Source organism: Epargyreus clarus, unplaced genomic scaffold (assembly GCF_041222505.1).
Source record: "Epargyreus clarus isolate Ecla_fem2 unplaced genomic scaffold, WU_Ecla_fem_2.2 ptg000014l, whole genome shotgun sequence".
Lineage (NCBI taxonomy): Eukaryota > Metazoa > Arthropoda > Insecta > Lepidoptera > Hesperiidae > Epargyreus > Epargyreus clarus.
This window is the reverse complement of record NW_027332222.1, coordinates 6,306,115-6,322,121: the sequence shown is the minus strand read 5'-3', so window position 1 is coordinate 6,322,121 and position 16,007 is coordinate 6,306,115. Positions and strand designations below refer to the sequence as shown.

General features: G+C 34.3%; 1 protein-coding gene across 1 annotated transcript in view; it reads left to right on the top strand.

Annotated features, from left to right (window-relative positions):
* Nucleotides 1–383: 383 nt before the first annotated feature.
* Nucleotides 384–16,007, top strand: part of RasGAP1 (Ras GTPase activating protein 1) — a 42,057-nt gene continuing 26,433 nt past the window's right edge. The window contains exon 1 of the mRNA XM_073079650.1: nt 384–1,066. Coding sequence (XP_072935751.1) covers nt 982–1,066 — 85 coding nt within the window. The 5' untranslated portion in view covers nt 384–981. The remainder of the gene's footprint in view (nt 1,067–16,007) is intronic.

Here is a 16,007-nt window from a genome sequence, read left to right as displayed (position 1 = left end):
ATAATTAACGAGAATTATTAACGCTTTACATTTTCCACTTCTTAAGTAGTTTTGATAACTTAGCAACAGACTCATAGATATATTATCCTACATGGACTATACTAATGTACTTTCATGTTGAATAAATTAAATCTAGATTATAAATAATTAAAAATATATAGTTATATTGGGACGAAAGTATAAAGTTATTTTTTAATATCATTACAGGAAATAAAATTTCAATCATAAAATAAAAGTTTTTATTACTAGTTTATGACTCAGCTTCATATAGTGCTTAGTACAATATTGCACAATTTTTATCACAATTAATATTTTGATACAGATAACTGATTACTTATCTATGGTATTTAAAAAATGCCATTTAATTTGACAATCACAATGACTCATGTCATGACATAGCGAGACGAAATGAACAGAAACAGACAGAACAAGAATGGATCGGTCGTTGGTTGGTGCGCGCCTGTGCTGTGCTGTGATGTGATAGTTTGTCTTTGTCTGTCTCTATACGCGCGCGAGTCTTAATGCCGCGCAGGCGCAGTATCGTGACGTGACGTAATTGTCCATTCATACTTTTTGTTCATTCAATGAGACAAAATATTTTATTGACTAGTGTGGTGTAAATCAAATTACAACTCATTAAGTCGAAGTCAGCAGTTGAACGTGTGTATTTATTGTGTGATAGATAATTCAGTGAAGTGAATATTCCCATTAATTGGACCTGAAGTGCATTCATTGATAAAATAAAGTGCAAATACAGAGCACATGCGCAATGTATGCATAAATTCACACGATTTTACGTGTGCATAGGAATAAAATCGAAATGTGCTTCCGAAAAACGATTAGCGTGCATTCTAGTGTTCGGATTGGAAGTACCCAGTCATCTCTGACTCGTTGAAAACAGGCTCAAGTAGAACATTACGACAGTCCGGAAGTGGCGGGACAAGCCGGCCGAGGGGCTCGTTCCGAAAGAGATAACAGCGGATGAAAGAGATAAACAGTTATGGATTTAACATGGCGGACGAAACGCGTAAAGTGCGAGTTGAAGAAAGATTGAAAATAAAGATCGGTATGTTGAATTTTTGAGTTCTTTACATTAATTCCTTCTATTTTGAGAAATTATTCGATTACTAAAATAATTTAGTGTTGTCGTGATTCGGTTACGGTGCGTGGAAAGTGTTGTTGTCAACTGTGGTGAACAGGTGGTGCCAAAGAACTATAGGGATTCTGAGTCAGATGTAAATGGAAATGTTTTTGGGAGATTGGGAGTAATTAAACGTGTAGGTGAGGGTGTCGGCAGGCGGGTGTGCAGACGGTGCCCCTGGTGGCACCTCGCAGCCGCCAAGTAGTCCTTTGTTTTTGTCGTAAGCTGATTTGACAGTTCGCGCACAGTTTATGAATGAACCGCCGTGAACACAATGAACTCGTGTTTAGATCATATTAGATTAGATATCTACTGCACAATATTGTATAACTGGTTTACAAGAATATGCACATTGTATGCATGTGCATATCATTTCCTCTATGACATTACCACTTAGAAAAAATTAACAGTAGAACATAACAGAGGCAGGTTTTTTTTTCTTCTTATTACCAATTTACTTTTGCTAAAAAAATAAGCAGAATTAAAAAATAAGTATTTTCTGGTTAGTTAAAATGTGTATTTTAAAAATAAGTTTTATATAATTATATTTTTTTACTCAAAGCAATAATAATGATGTCCTGTAGAATAAAATATCTGTACTAATTCATAACGGTTTGATGGAGTACACTCCATTTTATGTTAAAATACAAATTCAATCAGAAAACTATACCCAACTTTATCTTGTACAAAAAATATACATAAGTAATTTTGTACTGTAATATAATTATATATTGCTTGTTTATAATGGTGAAGGAGAATTAAATTTTTAAGAGCCAAAAGTCTAAAAGCTATAAAGTTGGGTATGTAAGTACACAGACACTTGCGGATGTAGGGGAGGGCTAAGAAGCTGAAGTCCCATTTCTACCAACTCAGTAATCATGTACTGAATGTCTGTCCGTGACCTTGTGGTAGAAATAAAAAAACCTAAACTCCCTTAAAATTAACAGTGATGTACTTATGGTCCATGAGTGTTCTTCCACCAATTTTCCATTAATTTTAGTTTCTGCATCCTTAAATATCTTTATAGTAAGACCTTTTTGTCATCAATGTGTTGGAAAGTTTGGTACTCATTGGCTGGATCAAGCTTCCTATATAAAAATCATTGATGTGCTTACAGTACACAGATTTTGACAATATAGTGTTCTTAGAGCCTTAGAGCCCAACTCTCTGATGGCATTGAGTTGTCGATACTGATATAAAGTAGAGTATTTCTACTAATTTTATAGATATATATATAAGTATTGACCTGTTTTTTAGATAGTAAAATGCATAACAATATCAATATGTATGGGAAACAAGATATACAAAATTGTAGTGAACAACTCATCTAGAAGATTATAGTTTAAAAACTATAAACCATGCTAAAACCGCACCAGGAAAATTGTTAATCCTGATTCCTGATGATCCTGATGAGGAGAATGGGATAAAATTATTAAAATTTAATGTTGTCATCGGTTCTTAATAATGGTTAAAAATTTTAAATTAATCAGACCCTTCAAAGTGGGTATAAATCGAGTTCAAAGATCTGTTACATGAATACATTACATTCAAACTAATAAAACCGTGGTAAAAATATAGAATCTGTTAGGTATGGCATAATTTCAGATATTGTCTAAGATAGTGCAGTAAATTTTAAAAGTACAAGTATTACTAGTGAATAAAAATAAATATCCACTGCCTTAAATTATGTTAAATTCAGTAAGCCGTTTAGGCTGCAGGATGTGCCGCATGAGATATACATATGCTCGAAAGACATTACCCTCTTCAATCTTAAAAATTAGTGTATGTTTACTGAAGAAGTTATTGAACTTACAAACATTTTTTTTCCTAAATAATGAGTAATCCTGGGGCCAATTGTGTTTTAATGCTATCCCAATATAGTTGAATGGTTTCATATTTGATTGAAATAGACAAATCCAACGACACCTAATATGTTACAATATATCAAATTCTTTGGGCTGGAAGGCATGCCAAAGAATTAGGCATACATAATAACATGCACACAAAAACATTACCGTAGCGGCAGCAGTAGCGCAGTCACTAAAGATGGCAAAGATTAACAAGTGATTTGTGAATAACATTTCATTTATTATTATGGTGGCCAGAAGTTTACAACTTTTCAATGTTTTTTTTTTGCATTTTTGCAATATTGCTTGTAATTATTGAAATTAATTTAGTGAAATGATTTGATTATGAGTTTTACTCTAAGATTTTGTGGCTCGAAATGTCAGATAAAATTATGTGGATAGACTCGATAAAAGTTACTCAAATAACATTTCATGATACAAAATTACTCTATTGTGATTGTTTTAAAATAATGTTTAAATCACGGCGTGCGTAAATGGACGTTTTACGCACGCTTCGCGTGCGCAAAACCCCCATTTCCGACCCCGTAATATAAAATTTTATACAACACGCGGACGAAAAATGTTTTTCTGACTCGTGTGATTGCAGTCCTCGCCTGCGGCTCGGCCTGCAAACTCACACTTGTCAGAAAAAAATTTTTCGTCCTCGTATTGTAATGTACTATTTCTATCATGAAGATCTAAATGGGAAATGAAAACCATAGGGTTTTTAAGAGAACAGTTCAATCTAGACCATAGATTAGATTACTGTATGTGCAATGGAATGGTGACTGTAGTATCCCGATGGTTAAAACAGAAAATGTCCCATTACAAAGAATGGAAGATTTCCTCCTGTGAACAAAAAATATTTGATAATGTTAGAACGTTGTTAATTAGGGAAGAAAACTGTTAAATAGAAGTAGATGTTGACGTCGGTATATAGATGAGTGATTTGTGTGCGGAGCGGCGCGAGCGCATAAATCCACGATAAGGCGAAGTGTGTCTGCGGAGATAAGAGTGCAGTGTGCCTTCCGGGGCGCGACCCACGACCCGCCCGGCTCCACCACCGTACCTCTATCGGATACAATGAACCTAGTGGAAACTAGAGTTTGTACCTTTTTGAAAGGTGGAGGACCAGTATGATTCGACCCAGTAATAGATACCACCGCCGTTCCCATTCCTTGGGTGAAGCCAGTTGCTCCTCATTGTGGTAGGGTTTTGATGGCGGCCGACTTACGATAGGTACCTTCTCTTCATCTTAGTCCTCAGAAATAGCAATGTAACTGTGATCGGCGTCAGGTAAAAAGAAACCAGATTCTGTATTGAGTTGATTACAGATTCTGATGTCTATGGACGGCAGTGACTACTTATTTATTTACTGCCACGTGGACTGCATACTCACTTTCTACTTCCATTTTACTGACCATTTCGTGTTCTGTGGAGTCACCGACAAGTTGTACACATAATACAGTTGCAATGAATAGGAACGCTTTTCTAATCACAATATCTTCCGATACATTACATTACGTGGTACCTAGGCGCATGTTTACTTGTCAAAGTAGTACTAATAGTAGAACATAAGTTGACAACCTGAAGTACATAAATCGTCGATACATGAACGCATTTGCATGACACCACTAATATATCAAGTAGTATCACCGACTGGATAGGGTATGAATGAGGTATAGAGTAATATTATGAGCCTTCGTACGTAATGCATAATGTAACAAAGTTTTATGGCCACTATTTTAATACTGGCTACACGATAGATAAATTATAATGAACTGAGCTTAATGATCACGTATATTAGAACGACTATGTTATATTATCGTGCAGCTTGTTACCTAGTAGCATGTAATAAAAATCTGGTGTGCGTGTATTCGTAATTCTTCTACTTGACTTCACCGATTTTGATAATGTTATTTTATTTTACTAATAAGTACTTAATAAAGTATTTCTCACAAAACCTGGATGGTTCTTACGAGGGTGCGTTTTTAAGTCCGCGGAATGGCAGTGTTGGAGGGGGGATAGCGGGCTCGTTAAGGGCGGTACGTGTTAAGTGACTCATAAATAGTATAAATATAAAGTTTTATCACAATTGCATCATTAGTTTTAAAACTATCGACAATTAAACAACTCAATCCGGAAGAAAATTGGAAGTATGGAGAAAATCGAGCATCGCGCCGTTATAAAGTTCCTTACCAAGCAAGGAAAGTCTGTGCAAATCATAATGGAAGAGATGTCATCGGTTTACGGGGACTCTTGCCCTGGTAAAACGACGGTTTACAAGTGGAACAACCTTTTTAAGCAAGGCAGGGATTCACTTGAAGACGACCCACGACCAGGACGGTCTGTTGAGGTGACCATTCCGGAAACGATAGCGGAAGTCGAAAAATTAGTACTGGAAGATGCTCGGCTAAAGAAGAAACAGCTTGCAGAAATAGTTGGAGTATCGGATACAACCATTTTTAAAATTCTGCATGACCATCTTGGCATGACTAAGGTCAGCGCGCGGTGGGTGCCGAGAATGCTCACGCCGCCTCAGAAACAACAGCGCGTTGAATGTTCCCGTGCGTTTTTGAACCTCTGTGGAGAAGATAAGGATATTGTACTGAATCGAATTGTTACTGGAGATGAAACTTGGGTTCACCATTATGAACCTGAGTCTAAACAAGACTCCATGCAGTGGCATAAAAAGGGTACAGCACCTCCTAAAAAGTTTAAGGTGTCACAATCGGCCGGCAAACTCATGGCGACAGTCTTTTGGGATGCAGAAGGAATTTTGTTAATAGATTACAAAGATAAAGGTGTCTCTATAACCGGAGAATATTACGCAACAATCTTGGAGCTGTTAAAAGAAGCCATCAAAGAAAAAAGACGAGGAAAATTATCCAGAGGTGTCCTGCTGTTGCACGACAATGCGCCCGTACACAAGAGCCGTATTGCACTGGCTGCCCTGCATAAGGTGGGCTTTGATATTTTAAATCACCCACCCTATAGTCCAGACCTGGCTCCCAGCGATTATTATCTCTTTCCAAAAATGAAAAAAGCTTCGTGGAAAGAAATTTTCTACAGACGAAGAAGTAAAGGACGCAATTTCCTCGTATTTTTCCGACAAGGACAAAACATTTTTTTATGAGGGTTTAAATAAGTTAATACAAAGATCTGAAAAATGCATTCGTCTTGCAGGAGAATATGTAGAAAAAGAAAAATAATTTTGACATTTTATTTTCGCTCCTTGTCCCTCATTCCGCGAACATAAAAACGTACCCTCGTAGCTACGTATATTGAATACTATTTTTGCAACCTAGACAATTGTTATAAAATATCAATTTTTTTTTTCATTTTGACATTTCCCTTTCAAACTCAGGTTGCAATATTATATTTTTGATTATATCAATGAATTAGTGATCGATCAGTTACTTTATTTATAGTCGCACTCTAATTATATTCGTGATCCAAGTGCTGGACCCACGGATATGCTATGCGAGTCGCCTGGCGATAACCACGACTTCGTATGCTTATGGTAACTTCCGGCGAGCTCGCCTTATCTACACCGCACCTTTGTTCTTACCACCACTTAGTCAACGCCAGCGGTCCGCTAATTGAATCCTATCGCTTTTTATTCGTCGCGTGACTCAGGTCGGTAGTTTTAGTTACTCCGAACTACACTGTTGGTACATGCAACGACTTTGGAATCTTAAGTGACATTTTGTTCAATCAAGGAAGTTTGGCTATTTCGTTAGTAGAACGTAGATAATAAGCTTAACTTCATGTGACTATTCTGTTTGATAAGATATTCATAATAATTGTAAATCATCTTAATTGATCGTTTTACATATTAATAATAGATAGATAAAATAACCAATATCTTCTCCTGTCGAGGCAAGTTCTCGGATGTTTACAAGCGATACGGTGTTAAACATAGACATTAAGTAATTTGTTTATAAATACGATAAGTCGAACGATATTCCCGATAACGGCCAACGCGCCCGCTGACCTGGACCTATTATTGTTTTACACGGCTCGTCCTTTTGTTTAGCGAAGTTTCAGTACAAAGACTCTTCAGCAATTTAACCACTGTGCCACTGGTTACGAGACTTCTCGGAATAAGTAAGGAGAGACCCAGTGGTCATCAGTCTTTTCTCAGAATAAATACTATCATTGTGATCAAATGACTCCAACACTCCTTTAAACCTCTTTTTAATTAAAACAAATGGTAAATAAATTCTAATAAGACTTGGAAAAATTAGACTAGAGGAAGATATCCTTTGTATCCTACTGCAAGTTAACTAGGGTAGGATAGATGTTAAGACTATCAACTTGATATAGACTGGCGCCTGTTTATCAATATGTATAAACAATGAAATTAGAAACTTGTGTCTCAATTAATGTAAATAAAAACAATGTTGATGCAAAGTAGATACTCGTACTTTTCTTTGACAGTTTCCATGGATTACCTATGTCGAATTAAAAATATTAAGGTACCTATAACAACGGTTTATCGTTGTTATACATTACATTACAAATGTGTGCTTTAGTTTTTACGCACCTTAAAACAATGCTTGTATTTGTAATGGTCCAGATACCTGCACTTTGTTCCATACATGTTTCCTGGTGTGGAAACTGTAATATTTTAATGCATTACAGCCTGTTATTATTGTGTGTACTTCCGACAAGACTGGTAACTGTTAATAAAACTACGTACGGGAAGTGAAATTTTAAAAACAAATACTATTGTCTTTAATGTTTGATTTGTTTAGTAATGCACGATGCGTGACCTATTTTGTTTTTATTCCATAAATTCTTAAATCATTACTGTATGGCGTTGTAGAACATCTTTTGTAGAGCTACTAAAATAATGTAACTTTAAAGTTTATAAGTATTATGTTAATATCTCTGACATTGGTTCTCACATTCAAATTCAAAATGTAGTTAGATCCATTTTGTTTATTATATACAGTACTTATATCTAAAATTATCTATTTACCTGTAGGTTGTATAAACAGGAAAATAGTAATCAAATTTATAAAATGTATTATAAATAAATAAATAAATATATAACAGATAAAGATGTTTATATTATATTTTAAACACACTAATATAATTGTCAGTTAACAATATTGAACTTACAGACATATCTTGTAAACTTAATGTAATTTGTTGTCATTTTCCAATATAAATTGGAGCAGCGTGGTGGAAGCATACTGGCCTCCCTCCCCAGTCGCAGGGTAAATCCTGTGAGTGAAACAAAAAATAATCCGTTTCTGTTAAATATATTTTATATTAAATGTCCAATTTTGGAAAGCACCACGCACACTATCACACCACGCGCACATTCTCAGTGTATTTATGGCGAAATTAGTAACGCGAGTGAAATCTTTATTGGTTGTTCTAATAATATTATCGTTTCCTGTCCACCGGTACGGTACACGCTATAAAAATAGTGTGTTTTATTATCCTACACACATGAACGTCGTGGCACTGAAATGCCGAGTTGTGTTGAGTTTGTAATGTACATTCATATTAGTTTTAGCGATAGTGTAGGGAGGAAATATATGTTTCGTGACAATACGACCTCCCAAATAAATGTGGTATGGCTAAATTTAATACTAGGTCTTGTCTCTCTGTCGACTGCACGACTAGAAGATCTAGAGACTAGACTAATCTGTGGTTCCTAAAATCTAGATTTTAAGTAAGCCCCTTCATATTAGATTCAGCTGTTTAGCTTTATAAATTAATTTAAACAAAATAAACATATGTTGTCTGTTTAATTTTAATAGTGATTATAAATTAATATAATTTTGGAAATTACAGAACCCCTACAATTTTATTTACGCATAGAAATCCTTACCTAATAAATGTTACAAATATCCGCATTTTAATTATATTCTTGTCTATTTTTTCCTTTGAGAATCAAATTAGGATAGACAGGGACAAAACATTTAATTTCGTATGCACACATATGCACTTAAATTGCCATTCTTGAACCATTTTCCTGTCTGCGGAACAAAACTTATGAAATAAATAAGAATCGCCATTGTACATTTATGTTTCCGTGTAATCAATGTGCGTAAACAGTTCAATAAATGAATGAATAGTGAAGACACTCGAACGATTCTATGATTGACTCTAGCCGAGCGATCGAGGGTGGCCTTTTCCATTTTTTTTGGCACGGGACTCTGATCGATGCGGAAACGAGCGCGTGGCGGCTCGTAGCTGGCCGTGGCCGCGGCTATACGGCGCGCGGTGCTCTGAATGGGGCGAACGAGCGTTTTCCATTCAGCGCACCCATTCATGGAAACTCGTCGGGCCGTTAATGAAAAACGCGCGCTTGTCGTCAGCGTTATCGCCGCACTGTCGCCTGCGAAACGTCACGTGGTGCCCGTTTACATTTCCATTCAAAACTATTCATTCACATCCCTCGTCTATCGCCAGCGATGCAGATAAGATTATGAGTGTAATTTCGCTTGTTTATTGGAACAAGGACGGGCGATTAATGTAATTGTTTGGGTTTTTTGTCATATTTTTCTTACTCTTTTATCGGTGCCGTTGTTAACATAAGAAATTTGAATATTTTTTATTCGTAGAAAACAATTTCTTTTTATATTTGGACAAGGTTGATAAAAATTTGTATCACAATTTGCATTCTTTTCCTAAATGACAAAGCAAATCTTCATTGGTATGTATGTGGTATGGAATATTTGGTGGATTGTGCACGTAACCTTTTTCCTTGTCGATAGAATAAATGATCAGAATGAATAGATTTCGATGTTAAACAAAATGTTAAGATTGTTAAGTAACGATTACGACGATGCGATGGCCATTTGCATCGTTAAGTTGCGAAACCAGTAGTGGATTGCGTGTATAGGTACATATTTTTGTCAAAATGCGCAAGTCTACTGGTTTTCGCGGATTTCACAACCCACCTGTTTGGATCGAGTCCTATGTGGGTGACGGCCTACATGGACCAACGCCGCCAGGATTAAAACGTAGGTTGCACGTCAATTGTGCAAATATGTTGACGATGCAAAAACATAATTTGCACTTTTAGCTAATAATGGATATTGCAAAGAAATCAAAAATTATTTACGTAAGTTTTGAGAAAAAATGCGTGTGGACATATTTTATTCGAATAGGATATTTATGCTGTCGTTGACAAATAAGCGGTTTACACCTTTTTTGTTTGTTTTACTTTAAAACGTAATCTTTTAATAATAAACCTATGAAGCGATTTAAATTATTCTAATAAGGACCTTCAGTAGGTATCCCTTTCGAATATCTCATTTACTATTGAATACTTATAGCCTACCTACAATTTAATTAAATCACTAGTATTGTTTGTGATTTAACTTAATTGTAAATTATGAATACCTATATATAACATTTATCATATACAGAAATAAATTAGACGTAGTTAAATAAAAATGGTTCAAAACGAAAAATCATAAAAAATCAGCTCCTATTTAATTAATCGCCTGCATACCTATAAGTAATGCGATTTATTAAATTTCTATGCAGGTGTCCTACACATTTTTAAAATAAAATAGTTTGGTAATTCATACGTATAACTTCATAAATACTTCAGGCAGTGATAGCCTAGTGGTTACGAAACTCGGCCTCTCGATCGAAGGGTCCGAGGTTCCCAGGCACCTCTGATTTTTGATTAGAAATTAATTATCACTTGCTAAACGGTGAAGGAAAAACATTGTGAGGAATCCGGCACATCTGAGAGATTTATAAAAAAAAAAATGTGAGCCGTCACGGGACGCCTGGCAGATGTGAAACATCGACATTATTTTGTAAAAGTAATATGCAGAAAAGAACATATTGTGATAGGAACTAAATATGTCATAATGATAAAATAAAATATTACGATTTTTTTCCAGATAACGATGACTATTTCAATATATTCTGGTACTATTAGATTTACAAAATCTTACATAACATTAATAGTATGTCTTGTGTTTAACTGATCTTGGTGACGTCCAGTTTCAATAATAATATTTTGTGACCCCTGTGATGATTGTTGGGTTCTGAAATATTTATAAAAAATATGTTATTAAAATATACAGAAAAAAATAAATTGGCTCCAATATATTAGTAAACTCAAGAATCTTAGCTAGTTATTTCAATATATTACTAAAATCGTAAATTATAAGTATCAATAATGAATGTTTCACAATAAATGCCACTATGATTAGAAAAATTAATTAATTTTTTAATGTTCATATTTATAACAAATAAGAAAAAACTTTCGTGCGCTGCACGCCATCAGCTGATTTTGAAATACAATTCTGTCAGTCTTAATAAATTTATTCTCTGAGAAGAATGACATTAAAATTAATTAATAATTTAAAAACATTGTATGCAATGATTTTTATGTGAATTTTAATCAATGTAAAATAATTAATTAATGTAAAAATAATTAATTAATGTAAAATCTACTATCTTGGTAATAGTAGATTTTACATTTGCTGGCGCTCAAAACACACCAAATATACGCGTGCTTAATGCACAGATAAATGCATACTTTAATTATAAAAAAAAAATAACTTACTGATGACTTGATGGTGTGTCATAGTGTGATTTTGCTTTCTTTGCAGAAGGCTGATCACTTTCACTCTCTAAATTATCACGGTCAGACATTTTATTATCAGAAAAATAAGCGGGCAATACTTAAAACATACAAAATACGTCAAGTGGTGTAAAACGAGTTAAAACGACTCCAGTCGCTCTCGCGCGGCGTAGTAATACACACGAATGTCACTGAACACGTTAAACGTCATTATTTTGAATTTTAAGCCTCAAAATGCCTTCTTGTGCAATGCATAAATGCAAAAATTATGCTCGAAAAAGAAACAAGATTCATGGAATCACCTATCACACGTAAATGAAGAGAAATTATTAAATTTTGTTTATTTTTCGTGTTCGATCCGCCATGATTACATGAGTAACCAGAAAGAGACAAAGTATGTTTTTGTCAATGAAAGTGATAAAGACGCAAAATGCATGACCATGCATTTTGCGTCTTTATCACTTTCATTGACAAAAACTTTCATTGATTGAATTGAACTGTCATAAATCAATGAAAAAATTTTCATTGATCTATGACCATAGATCAACAGAACAGAAGTGACATTTTATTGAAGCTCACGATGTTCATACGTGTATGTTATAGTTTAAGATCCCACTGCTTAATTTTTATATTAGTGTGTTTTATATAACTTTTTATAGTTTATTTTAATAAAATAAAATCGATATATGGGAAATTCTGTATCCTAATCTCTAAATTTTCTTCGATATCTGTGGTAAATAATAAAAAATATTACCATAAAATTTATATAGGATAGTATACGGTATTTTAAAATTTCTTTAATTGAATAAATTAACCTAAACATAATTTAATAAACAATCTTTGTATAGCCAGAAATAGCTACTATCTATCTATTTTTCATATCTCTTAAGTGATAAGGGTTGTTCACCCTTAACATTTTTTTATTTATATGGCAACACAATGTTTGCTGGGTCAGCTAGTACATTTATAAAATGTACACAACTTTGCAATTAATGGTCGTGTGTAAAATAAAACTGAAAATAATAAACATAAATTAGTAAAGATACTTCGCCGCCTTGAAATTGAATGAAGCCACAAACGGCTTATTAGTAAGTTTTTTTTGAATTCTTGACAAATAAAAACATTTTTAGAGAAAATTTACAAATAAATAACTAATACTGCGTAATTTACATAATAGATAAATAATTATTTCAAATATTTTAGGGACATTTTAGCACGGAGACGTGGCAAAACTTTTTTACGCAACTATTTCAATTCTCAAAACTGGGTACATTTTCTTGTTAGGAGTGAGTAATCTTTACTAATATACGATAATAAATATAAACAATTTTTAAATCGTATATTTTAAACCAGTCGATACATCTGTATAGATACATTCTTTCATCAAATTATATATTTATATAATAATAATTTATTTAGTTAAACTGTACTATAACATTTCTACGTAAACGATGTACTAAAACTATTATCGACAGTTCTGGACATTTTTTACCTTCTGTTCCATTATTTCATTGTCTTTGACAAGCATGAGTATCAATGAGAAATATACGTCCATACGTCCCGTTTTTAACGGGACAGTCCCTTTTTTCGATGCTTCGTGCCGTTGTCTCCGAAATGAACCGTTGCCATTGTCAATTAAGTAACAGTAAATATTATAATTGTGAAAAAAACATGGGGTGCTCCATTTATCAGTTTTCATAAAGCGCCCCACATTTTTTGCACAATTATACTATTTACTTTTCCTTAAATGATTCCTAGATTGAAAATTATTTTCTACTTTTTAGTTAATTTTATCATAAAAGCGTGTTTTTTATTATTTCTAACTATATTTTTTCAAGTAAAAAGTATTTGACATAAAAAAATCGATGTCCCGTTTTGACTGAAGTAATCATTGGTCACTATATTCCATGGTCAATATTTACGTTTGCGTACACTTGAAACGCAAGGTCAAACACTAGTTGTCTTTTTTTATCACATTGTTCTAATAGCTCTGTCCCTTATAGAACATTTGTCTATGTAGTTAAAGGTAATCGTCGCCACGCCAGAAATCTTTTTTACGTGCGGCTATAGATGTTTCACATCAAAAACCATCTCAAATGTGAAGTCCACCAATACGCACTTGGCCAGCGCGGTGGACTATGGCCTAATCCTTCTCATTCTGAGAGGAGACCCAGCAGTGGGACGATAATGGGTTGATGATGATGATGAAGATGAACTTCATAAATGAAAAATTTAAAACTAATATTAATGTGAGATGAGAGTGTTATTATTTTAACGATCATTATATGACGTGATAACATAGCACTACAATTTGATGACTATAGATTTATTAAGATCGATAGTCGAATTTAGAATGGTGATATATCACTACTTATGTCTTCGAAGAGGACGCCAGTCGACATCCGTCGCAGGATGTTTGCCCCACGTCTTGTATTATAACGTCGACAGGAACAATAAACCTAGTTCGTAAATATAATCGTGTACAATTCTATAACAATTTAAATACTTAATGACTGTTATGGAAATACACAGCATTTTATTATTCCACTTTCATTTTTGGACGTTGCGTTTTAGACGGCGTAGACTGAGATTAAAGAGTTAATTAAGATGCTAAGTAGACTGCAGCTTGTTACTGTGGTATATAAACACCTGTTGTAGTCGTCAAGCTATAAGGAAATTATCCTAGAGTTTTGTATATTTGACTATAAGACACTCAGATTAGCACCGATTAATTGAAGTTTATGTCTAATTTAAAGCTAAATTTCTATTCCGCATTAATACAGCACCATACTAACGGCGAAGACGTAATTTACGCAAAATGGTCTTTCTGAGAACTTTCTTACATCAAGACCTTATGCACATACGTATCTTTCAAAGCCACCTTATCTTATCGTGTTCAAATCAAGCCCCCTATCTCGAACAGTATAATAGGAATGATTGCGTTTTGTTTCCAAAGTACATGCTTAACGTACTCTCGATTTCGAAACAATCGCGGCACGCACGAGTGTGGAAATATCTTAATGAGTGTAGTCGCTATTGTGGCTAAATACCGACCGCCATTACTCGTTTCCTCGGTACCTGATGGTGCCATTCAAAGGGTCCCGTTTCACTCCCACGATCCAGTTTGATGGCGTGTGGTACTGTTGTGTTGATGATGGAAACTAGGGACACCATAAGTTCGCTATAAAAAGTAGGATGATTTTTTTCTCTTTGCTTTGTTGGAATTTTGTATAAAATGTTCATTTGAGGTCGTGATAGAACGAAACGGACGAAGGCGCTTCAAGTTATAAATGTCGATCGATCGGTTAATTACATTTAGTTACATTATAGGTATTTATGTTTTCAATACAGCAGTACATAATTTGAATTGAATGCGAAGTTGAATCATTAGGCCCTTAAAAGTGGACCATCCTGACAAAAGACGCACGCCTGGCTACAATAACGACCGCTGTTTTTGCATCAACAATTATGTACAGTTTGTTGGAGTTTCTCTCGCAAGTCCAATTACGACGAATTTGTGGGAGTCACCGCTATCACTGCTGTATTTCTTTGTTTAGTCCCTAACAATCGCCGCGGTAATCTTGCCTCACCGTTGGATAATTATGTGCGTAATGATGACTGGGTATTAACTGGAAGCGTTTAAGTGAAAGGCCACTCGTATTTTGTATACATATTTCGCACACAATGTCTCTTTTCTAACGTCCGTTCTTTACGATTTCGTTGCGTACAACATATATACGTTAATTAAGTAAACGTACGTTGGACGAAGTAAAAGTAATTAGTAGGGTAGGTCGCTGACTATTATAAGTTTCATATTGTTTATGTGTGCCTATGTGTTTATGTTAATGAACGCAGTTAAACTATTATTTTTGCAAAGATATATGCTCCAATATGTAATAAAACACTAATGGTACAACAGATCTCGTTTGAAAACTGCAGAAATGCCTACATCACGACTGCATCTGCATTTGCCAGCTTTTTTGCTGCTATGTTCCGATTTCAAGTGTAGTAGTTAAGCACACAGTTATATAAGCGATCTTAATGTAGTAACTCTGGGGTAGCAATAATACCTCTGTAATCCACTTAAGGTATGTCCCATATTTTCAATTTTATTTGGTTACATAATTATGTATCGGATAATATCGGTTGAACTACCGATATTATACTTTTCCTCTAACATACGTATGAAACATACTAAATTACAATAATATTATAGATGGAGGTAAAAGTGTCCAATTATTTTGTGTAGGACAAATGGTTCATTGTTTATGCTTATTAAGAAATTCAGAAAATATCTGAATAATAATTTCGCAATGTTAGTAAAAATAAAACGATGTGATTATTTTATTTTGTTCTTGATCCACTTAAAGCAACACTATTGTTATTCTTGATATTTTGCATAATTTTATTATGTGATGCAATTGCAACAGTGGATTTGAACAGA